The sequence below is a fragment of the Hyalella azteca genome, unplaced genomic scaffold, assembly GCF_000764305.2.
Source record: "Hyalella azteca isolate HAZT.00-mixed unplaced genomic scaffold, Hazt_2.0.2 contig2935, whole genome shotgun sequence".
In the NCBI taxonomy this organism is placed as follows: Eukaryota; Metazoa; Arthropoda; class Malacostraca; order Amphipoda; family Hyalellidae; genus Hyalella; species Hyalella azteca.
In genome coordinates, this window is record NW_025933192.1 from 15,546 (window position 1) to 37,906 (window position 22,361).

Below are 22,361 nucleotides of genomic sequence, written 5' to 3' on the forward strand. Positions count from 1 at the left end.
CGTTAAACCATTCATTCATTCTTCCACAGTTAATGACCCACTTTTCCTTTTCCGGGTAATTTCTAGCCTTAACAACATCGTCTGAAATATTTTCAAAATTAATTTTAGAACACAATAAGATGATTGTCACCATCTGAATCAGCCGTAGCGTTGATGTAGCTCTCTTCCCCATAGGCTGCTCCCGTTTGAGCCTTGACGGTAATGTTATATAGGACACAAGGGATGAGGCCTTCAATGAGGAAGCTTGTGGTGTTGACTTCAGCTGATTGATTCTCTTCTGATCCATCATTCCAAGTTATCAGGTAGTCGCCTTAAATTCCATTCTCTTCCTCCGGGACCTCCCACGACACAAATATCTCTGTTGGACTCGTAGAGTTTGCCATCAGGTTACGAACTTCAGAAGGATCTGCAGTATAACAATTTGATATTGACTTTCTCGGTAACCGGTGAATTATCATATATTGATAATAACAAGGTCCGAATCGATTAAACTTCCCTCCTTTTTATAATGGTACCATCCAGATATAAATACTCTAATGGAAATTTATCGTATCACGAATCGAATGCAGATGATTTTATCCATCAGTATTCATATCTGTGTTTCCTTAATTTATGAGTTAGCGTATTTGTATACAATACATATCCTATTCATATTTCACGTGCACCGTGAACACTGACTAATGCGACAGAAACACGCACACTCTTCTGCAGTGTTGATCACCAGCGCTACAGAAGGTCTCCCGGGCCTCTCTGCAGTCGAGGGCACGACCGTGATCGTGTATTCTGTATACGGGATGAGATCGTTAATAACATAAGATTCTGCCGAGCTGCTAACTGAGTAAGATCCATTCACCCAACTGCCGTCCTCCAACAGGACCTTGCCGTAGTAGCTGACGTCGTAGCCTGTGATGTTGCACTCCGTGTCGGGCGTCGACCACGACAACGTAATGCTGGTGCTCGTCACGACAGTGATAGTAAGATCCGTCACTTCGGGAGGAACTGCTCAGCAAAACCCGAATGAGTTGGTCGCCTGATGCGGGTCTTAAATTGATCTGGCTCATTACCACTAAGTTAAGTTATGGATTAATAGTTTCTAATTTAGCATTTTTAGCATAGTCTCTTTAATTTGCTAAATAGACGTACAAAATAGTCGATAGGATCTTGAATTGACCTGAAGGGATTCATAACATGATGATTCCGCGCTTTTAGTCTGGTCCCTAGATAATAAAATAAAGTAAATCAGCGCAGCGGATTGATTCAATCAAGAGCCGTATACGTATTAGGAAAATCCCTAACAAAATTCGGGGACCGCCTAGGCTTCGGCCGAATAGAGTCTAATTAATTATGAACGACTAATAAGTTGCAGCACCAAGTGAACTCACCGAAATTTTTCGCCACTAAGTTATTTTTGAACTGCAAGTGACAACTAATTTCCAAGTAAACTTTGGGCGGTCGACTCAAGGTCTGAGCTGAAGGACCACGTGACGCGTACATGTTAAATTGCGATTACGATATCTATGTTAGTGTTTGACATACAGACATGCCAAATTGGATTATTCTTCCTGAACACCCTACAAATTTCCTATGTACATATGTCACCTTTTTTAAACATTCAATATTATCAATAAATTTTTGAATTATTCTTATGTAATTGCTAAATATCAGAAGAACAGTAAACGGTACATACTTACTTGCATTTCATCGTGATCTGTAGGATGGGCTTTTAATTCCAAAGCGAAGAACATCGTCGTTTCTTTTGGGGGGCTCATAGATGACGTGTTTGGGCTGGTCCCTGCAGAAGCGGCCGACCACAATGAGACGTCGTGCAAAGACGGCAAATCATCTACAAATATTTTTGTCTCACGATTCGATTCGTCGGTAGCGCTTTGAGTCGAAGAAGTTATCAATAAATTCATGTTCGATAAATTCACGTGAGGCCGTTCGATAGTAACATGTGGACCAGGTGGTGCAGTAGTAGTTGAATTTAACTGTTTCCCGGTCGAAGCTTTGGAAATAGTTAAAATGCAGCATAAAAACATCAATACATCAGTCCGAGTAAGTAAATTCTTTGCAGCCATTTTGCTTGGAAACTATTTATTATATTTTTACTAGGACATTGATTTGAGAAGAGTTTTTATTTCAAATAACAAAATATAGCAATATTTGCCGCCTGATCTTATTTCCTCTCACTTGAGCTGCGGCAACATTTCTATTTCTTTCATGGACTCTCATGTACACTTCTAGGCATTATCCTCGTGTTATCAGAAGTTGGGATTCTAAACAAATTTCAATTTTTATAATAAATTCCTTGCGCAGAGTTGCAGATTCTCACTATTTTCCAATTTGATAAAGAAATTTCCTATCACCGAAATCGTCAAGGCACCTTATCAAAAACGTAATTTTAACATCGGAAGAAACGCACGTCTGAGACGATCAGGCTTGACTCAACTGAGGGACGAAGCAAGACGGTGTGCCTGGTGTTGCCTCAGAATACGATTGCTGATAGCTTATCTTTTGTAGCGGATGTGCAATGCTGCTGTATTTGTTGAAAATGTAGCCAAAGTTCGTTCACGCGATTACGTGCGGTGCTTCTTGTAAAAGCAAGACGACTTGAGGAGAAATGTATTACCATACTACCCCTACTATGTACAGCTTTGGTCAAACTGCAAATAGTGGCGCGACGTAAAAGTATAGCTCATGATTCAAGCCATCTTATTGGTGTTCAATGACGCTTATATCTTATCTTGATATACATTCCTATCAAACTACATATCACTTATCTCTAGGAAACTTATTTTTCCTACAAATAGGAGCAAATAACCTCGCTTGCAGTTGAGGTTGGCTCCGTAAGTGTACTAATTTGCATATGGGGCGGTCATAAGAGTTTGACAGCAAACGACTTTAACTCATTGCAAGAGGGTTAATGTGAATTAATAAGTAAAGTCTTCATTATAAATTATTCAATAAGGAAAAGATATCCACACCTCCAGCTGGAAATCCTGTTATAGTTAACTGCTGATTTAACAGATTATTAATATCGTTCTTGTCGTCAACGGATCGCCGCTAGACCATCCGGTAGGATGCCGGTCCTTCACAATTCGCCGTACTCGCGGAGCTCCCAGGATGTATCTTAGTTTGGGGAGTTAAGTCGTCTTATGAAGCATTCTATTACTATATAATATTGGCGTGATAATCTTTATTTGAATATCTATCCAAATTTCATTTTGAAGAAACAATGACATTTTTCTTATAATTGGTGTTAGTAATTAATTTACGATTTACAGACGATATGAATATGGTATGCCATTAAATGTATTGCTTGGCTCAGGAAACTGCTTTGTATACTAGTAGCTCATCACTTCCATAATTTCAAAATTTCGGCTATTATTTTTTCGTCATTGCCTTAATGGCGCATATATATTGCAATGAATAAAACTTGTACGATTAAACTGCTTTCATTGAATAATTTTACTGTAACCTGTATCCCTGTAAATGACGAGTGTCACCCTTAAGTTAAAATACGACTAACTCTCATATAATATATTTTATTTCATAAGAATGTCGACACTATTGTTTCGCAAATAACATTAGAAACTTTTCCTCATTTATATCCGAAAAGCATGAGGTGAAAACCAGCTTTAGGAGAATCCAATTTACCTCGGCGATAGAGTTAAACTAATTTACACACGAACACAATCTTAAATAACACACTAAACTGTGCCAAGCGAAAGCAGAGAAAACGCCAAATGAATTCACCATATCTTTAACGGAAAGGTTATCAGTTCAAAACGGACATGATGAATTGATGGTAAAGCTGGTCTCCGAAACCTTTTCCTGGAAGATATGGTGAATTCATTTAGCCTTTTCTTTGCTTCAATTCTTGGTGAAGTTGATTTTCAAGCAGACTAATTATATAAATGCTTTTTACGAACTAGGCGATGATAATGTGGAAGTTGAGCTCTTATAATATCCACTGTACTATTTATCTTTCAACATTCTCTTACACACTGAAGACGAATTCTCTCAATGGTATTTTTCAGAAAGGCACTGAAATGCCTATAAATTATAACGAATTACTGGTTTTTGGCTGTAAAATTCTATCATACAACCATAATTTAAACAAATCATCTGAACGGCTGTTATCTTTAATGCCATGATAAGCCAGAAGCATTTTTGTAGGTCATTGACGATATTACGCTTGATTATGATTTATGAACTCAGCTTATCGATTTTTATAAAACCATGTTAAATAAGGTTACTCTCATTCAGGTTACTCTCAGTCATTTATATCAATACAACCGAAAGGAGTCCACAAGAACTATTTATTTCTAGTCGTCAATAATGCAAAAGACAGTAATTATCTTTCAACAAAATCAGTCTTAGATGTATACGGAACAAATTGCAAGTCCGCAGGACAGTGTTTAGTAAGCTTGCTTGTCTTCAACATCCATTAATATTTGTAGACAATAACTGCAAAGTTTCTATAGTGATGGCAAAAAGCTGAGAGCAACACACGGCCTATCTTCCTTGTCCACTATATATGTTCATCACCGAAAGAAAAAACATTGCAGAATATTTTCATGTTTATTATTTGTAAAAAATGTTCCACAATAAAATTGCTAACGATAAGCATTTACACGTAGATATTGAATAGCATTTATAATTACCCTCAATAAACGAACTGAGATTTTAGCGAAGCTCTAAGAGAAACAGTGAATATTGCATCGTAATTTATACGCTGAAAACCAATTTTGTATAAACCAAATAATTTCGAAATCCTCATCCAGCTATTACGACTTGCTTACCCCATATTGGGGTAAATTTTTCGTCATCCCTTCGTACATGATAGCCTACTAATTTTCCATTCATTGTAGTTTTTCCTCTAAAATTTATCAGCCATATCTTCAACACTCACATCCGAACAGAACATGTAGACAGATGTCTTCAAATCGCAAAAAATCACAAATTTAAAAAATTTCTCAAACAAAATTACTCATGTGCGTAACAGTAGAAATTGATCTGCAACCATCAGAAAATGGCGCGAATCGACCACCATTTTCGTCAGCTAAAAATTTACCGGTGATAAGTAATATATATTTGAAGTGGGTGTTTTGAGCCTCCATGAGAAATATGTACGTAGAGGCAATATTCGGGCGCCTAGTTGCTCAGAATGTCCATCGTGTCAAGATACCACCAGTAGCCAACATTTTATTTTAGCTTGGAATCACGAGGCATTAAACAGTGCCTTTTGATCAAATAAAAATGATATTAAATGAAATTTTTATTTATTCCAGATGAAGTTGAATGAAAAATTCTGCCTTCTATCCCATTTCCAATTTCAAAACGACTCTCGTTAATTTTCATTAATTAGTTTGAAGATATTTAGCACCATTTGACAAAAGGATCATCAAATTTCGATTATAATCTATCCCGATTAACGCTTGTCTCCTCAGCCAGTATCATTTCTTAAATCCCATATACGTTGTTCGATCCTTTCAACATTGATATTGAGCATTAACTGAAAATTAATAAGTGAATTAAAAAAGTCTCATAGAACAAACTCTTGGCATGCCTAATTTTCACAATTTAAAACTGAGGGATGTACTAAAAATATCGCTACGAATATCGGAAACTTCGAGATGTCGTGCAATTGATAATGTAACAAGATTTTATTCACACGTTCCTCGTAATACAAAATTTAGAAGTAACACATAATGACTTGGGAATTTACGGCCCATGTTTAACTGTCCAAGTGACCATTCGTCAGAAATATTGTGCATGGACGCACTTTCAAGTCTCTTCCAACGACGATGAAATATTAGGGCTGAAATTCAACGTAAAACCAATACTCAATACAGTAGAACTTTTACATATCCATCTCTTCTAACTTCCCTCATGAGAAAATATGTCAATGGATTAACTGGAATCAAATTGGTACGTATTACTAGAATGGAGCTAAGATCCAAATCATAGCTGTTATCCTACGAGTAATATGTTATGGATATATGAAAGAGTTAATCGTCTGCATATATTTAAAGCCTATCGTGAAGTACGATATTAATGTGCCTTTAACGCAAAACTAGGCGTACGGCCAGCAGATTAAACAAAACCAGCGCAACACAAAATCATACATTGTGCATTATTAATTTATTACGAGGAAATATTAAATCAAGTGATTTTAATGGAAAACTCAATGACAGAGTTCTGGTGGTTAATGGGACTCTATGATTGCAGAGATTATCGAGATCGGCCAACGACGGGCGATGCTGCTATACATGGGCAGAAATTAAACTGCAGTATTCTGCATATTAATAATCAATATCAGAACTACATAAAATCAAGCGTTAGGTATAGTAATATTTAATAAATAACAAAGTAAAATCAAGTATTCCGCATAATAATAATAATCAAAACAAGCCTATCATGAGGTCAAGTGATATACTTAATTTGTATTACTCAATACATGAGCAAAATAAAACCAAGTTTATTACAAAGTAATAACTCAATAAAAATAAAGTCGAATAAATAATAAAAAAATCTAATAAAGTAAGAAAGTGGATATAAAATGAAGCATTATTCGTAGTAGTATTCAATAAAAGTTCAACACAAAATTATGTATTATGCAAAATAATACTCAATACAAGAGCAGTGCAGAAAATGGGATAGCATAAAGCAAAGGTAACTGGAGCTGCGGATGAAGCCGTCGTAGCAACCACGCTGCTGCTGTTCATCCCGCCTCCAGTCCAAGCCTGAAACAATTATGTATTGAATTTATTGTTAACATAAACTACCACTCAAATTGCTTTCAATTCATTGAAAGATTCGTAAAGACGAACTTACCATTCACCTTTTTTATACAGGCTCCACAATATAAGTGTATTTCATTTATGACAATAGTTTTTCGGGAAAAATAAATTTGCATTGATTTCGCAAATTTTATCTTCCCTTCAGATGGCTGTTGAAGAATGCACTAAATTCTTGATGAATTATGTCGCTGTAATGATTATTGCCAGTGCATTTGGTCAATAGACTGGAATTAACAACAGAGTGCCCAAAAGATTGTTATACTATACATTTAGGGAAGATGCTGCATGCTCCCAGTGGATCTATAATCTTAGCACAATGACTACAATGACTTTATTGCAACAGTGATTCAATATTTAATTTAAAAAATAAAAGTAATTGCACTCACATTACTAGAACATTATATTAATAAAAGAGGCTATGCTTAAGCCACAATGGATACTACGTAGATTTTGCGTCGATTGCAATAGTAACGCAAAACGAATTACCTAGGTTTTAATAATAATTTAATAACGTAATATGTAAAAACGCTTCTATAATATAAACGCAAAATAACTTCAATGATTCCAGCACGAATATTGTATGCAAATTGAGTGAATTCGCTGCACGTACAATGCTTCAATGATCTGACCTCGACCGTAACGTTGTAAGATGTCTCGTATCGCAGGTCATCAAATACGCATTGGTCTTGCGTTGACGAAGCTTTTTCCCTCGCCACAATGGTATCGTCTTGGCTTAGTATGATGTGGTACCATAACAAGATTCCGTTCAGAATTTCCGGCTCAGACCAAAATATTTCCAGCGTCTTGTGACGTGCTTGGTACGGCTTGATACCGGGCTCAGAAGGAGCTGTTCACGAGATGGACTTTATTCGTAAGAGGATTAGGTAAACACTTACGGTTACAATGCTCTCACTATTTCATATTTTCCTCATTCTCATTGGTTTTAGAGTTAAAAAAATTCTAAATATTTTAAAAATATTTCGTGACCGTATTTGATAAATTATTGAGTATGTTTGCTCCATCAATATTCAAAAAATTTAAAAATTTTCGTGAGTGTATATGTCCTAGAATTAGTCTTGTATTCTTGTTCTAGCTCTAGAAAATAGAATTTCTGCATATTTTTATGCCTGCCCTATTTTCTGGTGAACAATATGAACCTATGTATACCGGTGGTTTAAATACATTCAGAATATTTCAAATTTCAATTTCCTAAAGACTACATAGACCGAGATACTCACACGCTTGATATGTGCGACACCTCAGCTGTTCAGAGTAACTTCCAGGCCTTTCTTTTGACCATGCCACGACCGTGATCGTGTATTGCGTGTATGGCGTGAGACCGTCAATCACGACATATTCCTTGTCACCGTTTACAGGGACCGATCCATTCACCCAACTGTGGTTCCCCCACAAGATCTCGCCGTAGTAGCTGACGCTGTAGTTCGTGATGACGCAGGCGGTGTTGGGCCTCGACCACGACAGCAAAATTCTGGTGCTCGATACGGACGGGCACCAGAGATCGGTAACTTCTGGATGAACTGCCAAATCAATTACAAATATGGGAATTTTCCTGATGCTCGTCAGACAGTACATTTATGTCTGTGAGGCTAAATAGTTTTACATATATTGTTATTGGTAGCATTATGATTGACTATTATTTGAAGTTTTTTTTTTGTAAAAAAAAAAATCCGAAGTTTTTAGAAAGATATCCCAGATAAGCATGAATTAACTCAAGGTAAGTATCAGACGTAGGGATTAAATCTATGCATTCTCTACTTCTCAGGAAATTTCATGTGATAGCATTATCTCAGAAATTAGTGCTCATTCTTTTTATTACTTCCTGAAGTCAAAATAAACTGCTATTTTCTACACTCAAGACAAGAAATCAGCCATTATGTCTTTTATCATTCCAATCACAATTTATGACCATGTTTAATAAGAAAGCATCGCCAGAATAAGAGTCACATAATTGTTATACAACATGACACCTTCAGATCCCGTCATCGCATGGGTGTAGCTCCCCTCCCCATAGCCTGCTCCTGTTTGAGCCTTGACGGTAATGTTATATAGGACGCAAGGGACGAGCTCATCAATGAGGAAGCTTGTGGTGTTGACTTCAGCTAGTTGATTATCTCCTGATCCATCATCCCAAGTTATCAGGTAGTCGCCCAAAATTCCATTCTCTTCTCCAGGGACCTTCCACGATACAAATATCTCTGTTGGACTCGTAGAGTTTGCCATCAGGTTTCGAATTTCAGAAGGCTCTGCAGGATGACAAATTGATGTTAAATTGTAACTTGCTCTGTAACCGGAGATATATCGTATATTGCTAATGAGTTTGAATTAATCGATTCACCTTCTATTCTTAATTGTGCTGGCCTCTAAATCTATGTATTTGATTTTGAAAATAAATCATAGCACAAAGCGAATAAATATGTTTATGTCATCTGTATACACACGAGCAATTTTGTGAACTAACGAGTGAGAGTATTTGTATTCAATCTATATCCCATTCATATTTCTCTTGCCCTGCAAAATGACCAAACCGCCGATGCACTTACGAGCTTCCAGAGTGCGAGTCACCAGAGGTTCAGAGGGTCTCCCGGGCCCCTCTGCAGTCGAGGCCACGACCGTGATCGTGTATTCTGTATACGGGATGAGATCGGTAATAACATAAGATTCTTCCGAGCTGTTAACTGAGCAGGATCCATTCACCCAACTGCCGTTCCCCCACAGGAGCTTGCCGTAGTAGCTGACGTTGTAGCCTGTGATGTCGCACTCCGTGTCGGGCGTCGACCACGACAGCGCAATGCTGGTGCTCGTCACATTCGTGTCAATAAGATCCGTAACCTCAGGAGGAACTGCCCAAAAAATGTTTAATCGATTTTATCAGCGGATGCTCGTCTGACAGTGTCATTTTGAGAGTGAGATTCCATTTGTATGTAGAACGCTAAAAAATTCCGTTTTGGCATAAAGAAAATTTTAGTGTATAAATTGACAGTGACGACCGTGACAGTAAGTTCCGTCACTCCAGGAGAAACTGGTCAAGTGAAAACAGAAATTTCACTGGACTGCAATCTTATTTGATGGCAAAAACGATTGTGAATGAGGCTGCTCTAATAATTTTCAAGCGATCTTTGCGAGCAACAAGTACTCATGAGAGCATATATTCAATTCAGGGAATGCTTTGGAAGATAATTCGGTGCATTGAATGTATTCGAAATTTATTAGGGTGAGAAAATCTATAAAGTCCGAAACATCGACGCATTATTCGATTAGTAGTCAGAATAACCAGTATAAAATATTTGAGATAAAATTAGCAAGCGTCTTAATTGCATCCATTAATACGCCTTTACCGCATCCTGAGTAGCAAACCAGTAGGCTTAACTATCTGCGCAATTCGTGACAATAAACCATTCACTCATTCTTCCAAACCATTCACTCAATAAACCATTCACTAATGACCCACTTTTCCTTTTCCGGGTAATTTCTAGCCTTATCAACATCGCCTGAAATATTCTCAAAATTAATTTTAGAACACAATGAGATGATTGTCACCATCTGAATCAGGCGTAGCGTCGATGTAGCTCTCCTCCCCATAGCCTGCTCCTGTTTGAGCCTTGACGGTAATGTTATAAAGGACGCAAGGGATGAGGCCTTCAATGAGGAAGCTTGTGGTGTTGACTTCAGCTGATTGATTATCTCCTGATCCATCATCCCAAGTTATCAGGTAGTCGCCCAAAATTCCATTCTCTTCCTTAGGGACCTCCCACGATACAAATATCTCTGTTGGACTCGTAGAGTTTGCCATCAGGTTACGAACTTCAGAAGGATCTGCAGGATAACAAAATGACTGACTCGGGTCTGTTTTGTGAACAGTATTATACGATAAACAGAGAAAGAACCAACTTCATTGTTTTGTTTTTGCCTCTTGATGAATAAGAGTGCTATTATGCAGACTTATTTTATGAATTTGTTTGGAGATCGTTACTATTACCAAACGAAAAACATGCAAAAAAATTATGAAACAATGTGACCAAATGAGTGAAGTGACTTTACTTCTATTTTTTGCGCTTGATGATTGACTACAGTTGTAAGGGATCTTATCAATTAAATTAAGTATTTATTAACTTTACCTGCTCATGGTACAAATTAGGACTATCTATATTAACAGGTCTGTTCAATTTATTATATTTGATGAATTAATGAATAAACAATCAAATCAAAACTCCAAGCTCCGTTGACTGACCACATCTTATCAGGTATTGAATTCTCACATGCTTCGGCAGTAGTAATGGTCAGATGCTCTGAAGGCATTCCAGGCCCCTCTACAGTCGAGGCCACGACCGTTATCGTGTATTGCGTGTACGGAGTGAGACCGTCAATCTCGACATATTCTTGGCTCCCGTTTACAGATCTCGATCCATTCACCCAACTGCCGTCCCTCCACAGGATTTTGCCGTAGTAGGTGACGTTGTAGCCTGTGATGTCACACTTCGTGTCGGGCGTCGACCACGACAGCGCAATGCTGGTGCTCGCCACATTCGTGCTATTGAGATCCGTAACCTCCGGAGGAACTGCCCAAAAAATTTTAATCGATTTATCAGCGGATGCTCTTCTGGCAGTGCCTTTTCGTGAGTGAGATTCCATTTGTACGTAGATCGCATAACAATTTCGTTGTTGGCACTCATTAAGAAATTGTAGTGTGCAAATTGCTAGTGACTCCCGCGACAGTGAGATATCCGTCACTGTCGCAGAAAATGATCGAGTGAAAACAAAAATTTCACTGTGCTGACAATTTTTTATGGTAGAAACATGTGTGAATTAGGATACTTTGTTATTTTCAAGCGATCTTTGAGAAAAACAAGTTCTACAGAAATTTCATTCGGGGAATGCTTTGGAAGGTAATTCGGTGCATGGAGTGTATTAGAATTTTATACGAGTGAAAAAATTGATATAAAGTTTGAAATATCGACGCATTAATACGATTCGTGGTCAGAATTACCAGTAGAAAATATTTGAAATAAAATTAACAGGTGTTTTAATTGCATTCATTTATACGTCTTTACCACATCTTGACGAAAAAACCATTAACTATCTGCGCAATCCATATAAAATTAAACTAGTCACTCTTTTTTCCACTTTTAATTGACACACTTTTCCTTTCCGGGCAACGTCTAACATTAACAACATCGTCTGAAATATTCTCAAAATTAATTTTAGAACACAATAAGATGATTGTTACCATCTGAATTAGTCGTAGCGTCGATGTAGCTCTTTTCTCCATAGCCTGCTCCTGTTTGAGCCTTGACGGTAATGTTATATAGGACGCAAGGGATGAGGTTTTTAATGAGGAAGCTTGTGGTGTTGACTTCAGCTAGTTGATTATCTCCTGATCCATCATCCCAAGTTATCAGGTAGTCGCCCAAAATTCCATTCTCTTACTGCCATCCTCGCCCTGACGCTGCTGGTCGCAACTCCGGGACTCATCAGCGGACAGCCCGCCGCTCCATCCGGCGGCTATGATCCAGGCTCTCGGGATGGCATAATGGGGTCCGTGCTAGAAATGATTGCTTGTAATAAACCTTGCGAGAAACGATCCGCGAATAACGAATGTGTGAGGGACATACAGTGTATTCTTAGGACACAGTCCGGACCCAGACCTCGTACTCGACTTTAAAACTTTAGCGAGCAATTCACCATAAATGATCACTTAAAATCTTGTCTAAAAGACACACCGCGGCCCTCGGCTTGTCTATGAGGCTATTTTATCATGCCTCTGTCAATCACCAATTATCAGACCATCGTTCCATACATACCATCATCCTCTCTTATGCACAACAGTTAGAATATGAGCATTGAAATTAAATTTTTGAATGGGACAATAAAATTGACGCTCTTTCCGCATTTTCTTGAAAGTTGGAATTAGCAATATCTAGTTTATATCTGAAATAGTTTAATTGGATCAAGGCTGAGTATGTTTCTCTTCTTTATCAAATGTTCGAATTTATATTTTATAATATTTTTAGCTTAGAGACCTATTTGATTTTTCAACTGCGATTTAATTGTTCAATATTCAAAACTTTTGAAAGTCTGATGAGCGTGAGCTCGTGAATATTTCGTGTTTAACTTAGTAAAATACATCTGATTATGCATTAAAATCACTCAAGTTCTATGCAATTAACTTTGATTTACCTACCTTATACAATTACTAGAATTCGTCACTTCAAGTGTATGACATATTAAATTTATGAAACTTGAATGAAGTGGCATAACGTGAGCGCGCTTTAACAATAACGTGAAAACCCTTCGAAAATCAAAAATATAATTGGATTCCATATATGCAATGTAAAAAGAAACGTTCGAGAGTCAAGCAGCTGGGAAAGGCACTAAATGAAATATTGGTTAGCAAACAGAGTGGAATTCTGTTTGTAATTTCCCATAAATTCAACGTCAATCCAGCTACTTGCTTGATCAAAAATGTCAGTTTAGTTAGAAGAGATGGTCCTGATCAACATTTGGTACATCCTACGCTTTACTGAATTCTTACGGCACCAAAGACACATTTTGAATGAGTTTGATATCTCTTGGCGGTTTTATTCATAATCTTGCCGCTCCAAAATCATTTATACATAACCTCTATCCCGACTTCCATGCTTGTAGGTGACATATTTCCAATAGATAACAAAATCTCAGTGCGGTATGAATTTTTTTCCAGTGGCAAGTTGCAACCATCAACAGGGAAGAATTTGAGGGCGTAATAAATGAACAGTGAGACACTCGACCATTCCTGTATGACATGGCAGATATTTTTGAATTAAGCTTGTAGCCCAGACGGATCTATTGTAAATATATNGGTCACCAGCGCTACAGAAGGTCTCCCGGGCCCCTCAGCAGTCGAGGCCACGACTGTGATCGTGTATTCTGTATACGGGATGAGATTGGTAATAACATAAGATTCTTCCGAGCTGTTAACTGAGCAGGATCCATTCACCCAGTTGCCTTCCCCCCACAGGACCTTGCCGTAGTAGCTGACGTTGTAGCCTGTGACGTTGCACTCCGTGTCGGGCGTCGACCACGACAGCGCAATGCTGGTGCTCGTCACGACCGTGATAGTAAGATCCGTCACTTCGGGAGGAACTGCTCAGCAAAACCCGAATGAGTTGGTCGCCTGATGCGGGTCTTAAATTTATCTGACTCTTTAACACTAAGGTAATTTATGGATTAATAGTTTCTAATTAAGCATTTTTAGCATAGTCTCTATAATTTGCTAAGTAGACGTACAAATTAGTCGATAGGATCTTGAATTGACCTAGAGGTATTCATAACACGATGGTTCCGCGCTTATAGTTTTGTCCCTAGATAATAAAAATAAGTAATCAGCGCAGCAGATTGATTCAATAAACAGCCGTTTACACATTAGGAAAATGGGAGTGATTGTATTAATCGCCATTTATCTAACATTTATGAACTTGTAAGACTAGCACTAGGGAATGAAAGCAGAGCGGTGGGAGTCCCTTAATTAAGGTCTAACTCGTTCCTTGCGCTCGTTTGTTCAAAACCACCTTTGTTTCATATGTTGTTCTTGTTCCTTTTCCAAACGTTATATTTTGGGTTGTCCCTTGAATTGAAGGCTGAGTTCTGTAAATTGCGACACATTTTCCGTCACAAGTATCACCCGGAATTTGCCGGAAATGCGAATTTTCTACCCGTACATCATTGTATCATAACACCGCCCAAAGTAAACCATTCCTAAAAATTATCAAGATTATTGAATAAAATAACAAAATAGTATCTGTAGCGCCTCAACTATATATGGTGATCACCCATAAATACTGTTACACGGATTGATTTCGCTTGAAACAGAGGAGATGCACGGTATGTGCTCTACTTGTTCCTACTTTTCGGGGAATTTTTCTGGGACAATGCGTGCAGTTCACATAATATATCATCCACTTGTAACCGGTAACACCGCCGTTAAGTTTCAATAGTTAAGAGTAGCGTTAATAGGTAAATCTTGAAAATCTTGGGTGCATTGTTAATGCTCACAAGATTTTCGTATCGATGTTAAACACAAGGGCTAAAGAGTCCAATTTTAAACACAAGGGCAAAGAGTCCAATTTTAAACACAAGGGCAAAGAGTCCAATTTTAAACACAAGGTCTAAAGAGTCCAATTTTATACACAAGGACCAAAGAGTCCAATTTTAAAAACAAGGGCTAAAGAGTCCAATTTTAAACACAATGACTAAAGAGTCCAATTTTAAACACAAGGACTAAAGAGTCCAATTTTCAACACAACGGCTAAAGAGTCCATATTTCAACACAAGGGCTAAAGAATCTAATTTTAAACACAAGGGCTAAGAGTCAAATTTTATACACAAGGACTAAAGAGTCCAATTTTAAACACAAGGGCTAAAGAGACCAATTTTAAACACAAGGGCTAAAGAGTTCAACTTTAAACACAAGGACTAAAGAGTACAACAATCCCCGTTGGCACGCCATTCGTATACAAGTGGCATCGAATTCAATATTTCTGAACTTTTTGAAACTGGGCTTTGGTGTTGAAGCTGTTGATACCGTGATTCATAATTCTAGTGATCATTGGTCAAATTAGTTGCCTTTTCGTTTTAACAAATTCCAATTAAGCAACGCTTTTAGCTTTAGGTCTTTTCAAGCATTTAACTATAGTAAATTGAGTAATTGAGCATAAATTATTTTGCCATTAACTATATATTTGCTGTTTTAATTTGCCATAATCAGTGTCATTTATCACTACTATCTCCAGCATTGTCAATGGCTCTAATGTTCCATGCCATCATCTATTATATTTTCCTATAGTAATATGCATATTTATTTCATCTAATTTCCAGAACGATGTATGGGCATCAACTGCATTGAAAAATTTGGCAACTGGTTTTCTCTTCAGCGATTGGTGTAGCGGCCATGCTAAATATCGAGGTCAATGAAACAAGAAGGACAAATTTTCAATGTGTGAGGCCGAACAAAAAAATCGAACAAGAGCTTAGTCTCCTAAACCGTCCAGACTGTATAACCAATAAATCAATTTCTCACACAGTGTAAATTGGCTTACGGAGGAATTAATATGCTCAATGAAATGAATTTTTGTGCAAACAAAATGGATTAACTCTTTATAATATAATGCTGGACGACATGACATGTAAAGATTTTGAGCGGGAAATTTGGCATTAAAAATCCTAAAAAAACAGTAGCCGAGTTTATAACTCAGGATCATCTTCAAACTCATTTTGAAATATAATGACGCAATTTAAGCCGGTTCCAATTATTTTTTCCCAATTGCCATTAGATTCATCATAATGAGATGCAGTTTATTGGCCTCTCGGTGCCGAATGTATAATTATTCGTTCGATAGATATCATCCGGATATTATCCATCAAATTAGTTATATATATGATCTGCAATTATTTCTCATAATAAATTCATGGACTGAATTTGCCAAGATGAACATAGTATTGAAGTGTCATAGTAAATTTATTCGAAGTGAATCAAAAACTGCGCGCAAGCTGTGTGTACTTACTGAAATTATGATGCTTACTAGATGGACTTTCAATTCCAATATGGGGGCCAAGTCCATTAATTGGTGTCCTTGCGGGAAAGTCTGAGGAGCTCGACCGTCTTGTCCTTGCAGGCGCCGACAACCGCAATGTGTCAAGACCTTCGGGACTCGGGAACGATTTTTCCCCGTAAAGTTTGGACGGCTGAATCAATGAATCGGTTACGTCTGATGCCTCAGATGTCTGTAATACATTGACTTTCGGCCAATTAATCTGTTGTCGCTCGACGTTTTCGCGCGATTCAGAAGGTGTTGTCGCTGTGATATAAAATTCCCGTGTCGAGGCCGCGTTAAGAACCGAGATGGAGCTGATAAGCACAAACATCAATTTCTCTATATAGTTCACAGCCATTTTTCCTATTAAGTGTTTTCAGAATATTTATCCTAAAAATAATTAGAAACTTGTTCAGTTTATGAGTAATTTGAGAATTTAACTCTTCTTGTAGGGTTATTCGCTTTTAGCTGCAGTTCTATTTCTTTCGCTGTATATCACTTAAACTTCAATGAAAACACCAGTACCGCAATCGAGTGCATATAACTATATTTTACTCTAAAAATTGCAGTTTTCGTGTGTGCAAATCAATAGGTCCGTTTAATGTGCTTAGAATATTTATAGAGTAAATGGCCCCAAGAAGCGTCTGAAGTTAGGTATACGTCTAGAACGTCGAAGCTTGACTCCTCTGACGGAAGAAGCGAGGTGGTTGCCTCAGAATATGCTTGCTGATAGCGTATCTATTTCATAAATGTAATGCTGCTTAATCAGAATAAACTCTGCTGAAGCGTGAAATTTGATAAGGCGACAGACAGAGATTTTTACTTTTTCCTAATCCTTCAACCTTCACTCTTCTTATCACTGCACCAGTTGTGTTAAGTCGTCCAAATTCGCTCAAGTGGTATATTTTTTCCACATCTAAGTTTCGAGTGAAAGCTTCGAACTAAGTACTATATGAGGTCGTAAATCTGATAAATAAGGTCGTAAATCGTAAATGAGGTCGTATGGTGATAGAATTGGCTGAAAATCGTCAGTGGGTCAGAAAAATGCGTTCGTTTTTTAACAATCCCTGACTCAGACCAGTGGGTCTTCCAGAACAGCTCTTTTCTTGACATGTAGGTGTTGAAAAATCTTGAAACTATGCTGGAAGAACTATCATGCCAACGGATCATTAGGCTAAAATGGATAGCATATACAGTCCTTCCCTTGACTCAAACCCTCGTATCTTTTCCCGAGTGTCAGCAATATATCATGTTGTTGGATGCATGTTTAAGACCTCTTGAAGCATCGCAACACATGATGTCGTTATTATGACGAGTTGAAGGTTATGCTCAAACCCTAAAATTTTATTACCTGATAACGCTCCTACAATCTCACGTTTAGTTATTGAAGTTCGAACACGAGTTATGAGACACTGCAATAATTAAATTCCTAAAGCTATAATGTTTTCCTTAATTTATTGTGTCGGCATGCATCGATATTAATTTCTTATCATTATTATTCATAGACGAAACCAATCGTTATCATTCATCAGCAGCTTATACTAAATAAATTAGTTCATGATGTACAGGAGAACTACTTTCTTCATCTAATTTCTTCTCATCACAGCTGAACCAACTCATCAGCTAATTACATGAGAGGAATAACCCAAATAAAAATTTACAAATAATAGAGCACAAAACGTTCTGCGCTTACAATTGTAATAATTTGTGACTTTCCATATGAATTCTAGATTCTACGAACTGACGATGCAGCTGGACTTCGAAACGTTTTCTATAAAGATATTAATTTTTGTGGACTATTACTTTGCTTTTAAATTTTTAGTAAACAATCTCTAAATTTAGACATATCCTGTAGTTTGGAAATATCTGAGGTCCAATCCAAAGTGACGAGGGTTCCAGCAATCGTTGGTCGATTAATGTTGTGCACCTCTGCATGATGACGATACATGGTGGGTTTCTCCGGCACAGTGCGAGCGACGGTCTTGTGAGTTTGTCTCAGAGGGTTCCTCTGCCCTCTGGTGTGAAGCTAGCAGGTAAGACAGTCTCAATGTCATGGTTGTTAGTCCAATTACTCCAGTGCAGACCAAATGATGAAGAAGTCTACTAACTTTTATGAGGTAAAATTTATAGACTACGCTTCACCGGCCTATTGGATAGCTCCCTCTTTTTTGCAGAGTCCATTGTTGCGTAATGCGTATAGTTTGACGTTGTTGTCAAGGGTGTCATCAAGCTCATGGAATTCATCAACGATCTTGATATGAAATTGCTTTTTGGTTGTACTCAGTTTCGTAGTTGTTAGTCCGATTACTCCAATGTAGTGCAAATAATAAAGAAGTCTACAACTTACCTCGAAGCACAATTTATAGACTATACCGTGTCACGTCCTCCAAATTAAATTCTGAAAGGTTACCTACTTATTGATTGAATATTCAACTTAAAATGCTATCTTAGCGTAGCTAATGCCTTAGCAGAATTAGGCATTCTAAGCAACTTGGATTGACGGATCTCTGGCTAAGGCTGGTATTTGTACCTTAACTTCTACGTTCTCAGATTTTCTAACCTTCAGTACGGTGCCATTGTGTTAGTACTAACCCTGGCGAATTAAACTTGACCTTAAAATCTCGCACAATATTAATCCTGAAAACTCAATTTGGGCACTTATTTGAAAATAAATATGGTAAGATTTAGAAAGGAAATGATGCGACTTATGAAATTTTGATATTTACTAGGTATTTGCGTAGACGTAAATTTATTAATTGGTAACTGAGACCGCTCGCTCTCCCTCCCGCATAATTCTGGCCCGAAACTGCCATGCACTCTGCTTTTTGTATTCTGGTGAGTGAATAAATAAATATCTGTGATCAGCGGAATTTTTGTCAACCAACTTTTTTAATTCAACTGTCTTTCGCTATCGATTCAGCGAAGACTCATGGCATACCTAGCTTTGATGAATAAAGTTTTTCTGCTTTAAATCTTAATAGTGTTTTCGGTTGTTAGTGTCTTATAGAGGCTTACCTACTGCGTATAGGAGTATCCCTACTCATGGGTGGACCTAGGAGCATCCACTCCGCCAATCTCGTGTCTCTGCAACGCTCAATCTCGTGTCTCTGCAACTCTCAATCTCGTGTCTCTGCAACGCTCCATCTCGTGTCTATGCAACGCTCAATCTCGTGTCTCTGCAACGCTCCATCTCGTGTCTCTGCAACGCTCAATCTCGTAGTCTCTGCATCGCTCAGTCTCGTGTCTCTGCAACGCTCAATCTCGTGTCTCTGTAACGCTCAATCTCGTGTCTCTGCAACGCTCAATCTCGTGTCTATGCAACGCTCAATCTCATGTCTCTGCAACGCTCAATCTCGTGCCTGGGCAACTTTACCACTTGTGTCTCCACTCACCACGCTACTACGAGCGAGCATACCACCGAGCTATAAGCACCTCGTCTTAACCACCGGCCTGGTCTTCCAATTCCACCGGGATCATCACCATCGAGTAGGTCACGTGAGCTTAATCAAATAAATCTCAATGGCCAATTGTTTTTGTATTAATCTAACCCGACCAATTACATCAAGCCGCCCCTCGAATTTTTGTCTGTCTGTTTTATTGAAATTAACTCTTAGTTACCCTGGCATTCGAATCCACAGATTCATAGGAGTCAAACATAGTAGATGTGGACCGGTAATATAAAGCCCCCACATGGCTACTTCATTTTCATTATTCATTTGTAAGCAATAGCCTAGCTGCAAGCAATATATAGCGCAGTTGGACGCAGTAGTGCAACCGCGTGCAGTCGCTTAACTGTACGCAGTAGTGCAACCGCATGCAGTCGCTTAACTGTACGCAGCAGTGCAACCACATGCAGTCGCTTAACTGTACGCAGTAGTGACGCTGTTGTTAACACCCACAAGGATCTCGGCGCATTTACATGCCTTGCCTCAAACCTAACACAGAAACAGCAAATAATAATCCACCTTCAATGCAGATGTTGATCTTGATCGGCAAGGCCGCCAATGCGAAACCAGACGGGTGATTAATCTAAAGGCTAACTACTCGTAGCTATTCTAGGCCAGTCGTCAGGGAGAAGAAGAGCCAAAAGGGTTACATAAAAAAGTATGATACTTTCGATTCATCATTTTTTTCAAATTGCAGGGTATAAGTACGGCAATACCGGCCGCGGAGCGTCAGTGTTGCATCGCCCGTGCTGAGGAGAGGCTAGCGACGCCAAACTGGTTCACGACAGACCATCTGAAATCACCAGCGCTACAGAAGGTCTCCCGGGCCCCTCAGCAGTCGAGGACACGACCGTGATCGTGTATTCTGTATACGGGATGAGATTGGTAATAACATAAGATTCTTCGGAGCTGTTAACTGAGCAGGATCCATTCGCCCAGTTGCCTTCCCCCCACAGGACCTTGCCGTGGTAGCTGACGTTGTAGCCTGTGATGTTGAACTCCGTATCGGGCGTGGACCACGACAGCGAAATGCTGGTGCTCGTCACGACCGTGATAGTAAGATCCGTTACTTCGGGAGGAACTGCTCAGCAAAACCCTAATGAATTGGTCGCCTGATGCAGGTCTTAAATTGATCTGACTCTTTAACACTAAGTTAAGTTATGGATTAATAGTTTCTAATTAAACATTTTTAGCATAGTCTCTATAATTTGCTAAGTAGACGTACAAAATAGTCGATAGGATTTTGAATTGACCTATAAAGGGATTCATAACATGATGATTCCGCGCTTTTAGTCTTGTCCCTAGATAATAAAATAAAGTATATCAGCGCAGCGGATTGATTCAATCAAGAGCCGTTTACGTATTAGGAAGATGGGATTGATTGTATTAACCGGCATTTATCTAACAACATTTATGAACTTTCAAGACTTGGGAATGAAAGCAGAGCGGTGGGAGCATGGTTGAACTATTTAAGGTTGACCCACGAGAATTTCCGTATTTCAGTTCAGCTTTCTTGTTACGTTGAGATCGAGAAACGTAAACAAACCCGTCATTCCCATGACGGATTGGTCGACTGGTTTGATCGCATTTCGGTGATTGGTTAATGCCAGTGACGTCACTGAGATCGTTACAGGCGAACAACAAACTACATCCGCAAAAATGGCTTCTGATGGGTCAACCTTATACTAGTTCAACCATGGGTGGGAGTCCCTTAAGGTCTAACTCATTCCACACGCTCGGTTGAGCGCCCTGTGTTTCACAGGGTGTTGTTCTCGTTTCTTTTAAAACGTTATATTTTGGGTGGATTTTGTGTTGTCAGTTGAATTGTCAGTTGAGTTCTGTAAATTGCGACACATTTGATATAACAAGTATCACCCAATTTTAAACATAAGGGCTAAAGAATCCAATTTTAAACAAAATGACTTAAGATTCCGATTTTAAACACAACGGCTAAAGAATCCAATTTTAAACATAACGGCTACAGTCTACCATATATCGTCAAGTTTTATTTTTTAGCGGATTCTTTCCTCGTAGAGCTCAAAAACTAAACGATCCCCGCTGACACGCCATTCGTATGCAAGTGGCGTCGAGTTCAGTAGTTCTGAACTTTATGAAAACCGTATGAAGCTCTTGATGGCGTGATTCATAATTATAGTGATCGTTGGTCAAAGTAGTTGTCGTTTTCGCTTTAACTGACTCCAATAAAGCCACGCATTTAGATGTTTTTTAACTTCTAACTATAGTAAGTTGAAGGAAGTAATGGTCCATTAATTATTTTGCCATTATCTATCTATTAGACTATTTGCCGTTTTAATATGCCATTATCAATGTTATTTGCCATTACCATCTCCAGCATTGTCAATGACACTGATGTTCCATGCCATCATCTATTCTATTTTTCTATGGGAATATGCATAATTATTTCACCACATTTCCAGAACGATGTATGGGCTTCAACTGCATTGAAAAATTAGGCAACTGGTTATCTCATCAACGATTGGCGTAACGGCCATTTTATATAT

At 38.3% G+C, this 22,361-nt stretch overlaps 1 protein-coding gene across 1 annotated transcript; it reads right to left on the bottom strand.

The window, feature by feature from the left end:
* Positions 1-6,611: 6,611 nt before the first annotated feature.
* On the bottom strand, positions 6,612-16,751 carry LOC108673921 (phosphatidylinositol phosphatase PTPRQ). Its single transcript, XM_047885738.1, has 10 exons — positions 16,364-16,751; positions 13,669-13,946; positions 12,052-12,244; positions 11,084-11,383; positions 10,365-10,640; positions 9,368-9,667; positions 8,795-9,070; positions 8,045-8,344; positions 7,436-7,653; positions 6,612-6,749 (listed from the first exon to the last, which is right to left on the bottom strand). The coding sequence occupies exons 1-10, from the start codon at positions 16,749-16,751 to the stop codon at positions 6,612-6,614; spliced, it is 2,667 nt and encodes an 888-aa protein (XP_047741694.1).
* Positions 16,752-22,361: the final 5,610 nt, after the last annotated feature.

Bases quoted from the DNA above. Each gene is read 5' to 3' on its own strand.
- LOC108673921 (XM_047885738.1), bottom strand. From the start codon at position 16,751: ATGGCTGTGAACTATATAGAGAAATTGATGTTTGTGCTTATCAGCTCC. The intron at 9,071-9,367 runs GTAAGTGCATCG...GTCATCCTGCAG, and splicing joins GACTCGCACTCTGGAAGCTC to AGCCTTCTGAAATTCGAAAC. The intron at 6,750-7,435 runs GTCAGATCATTG...TAATTGTTTCAG, and splicing joins CTTACAACGTTACGGTCGAG to GCTTGGACTGGAGGCGGGAT.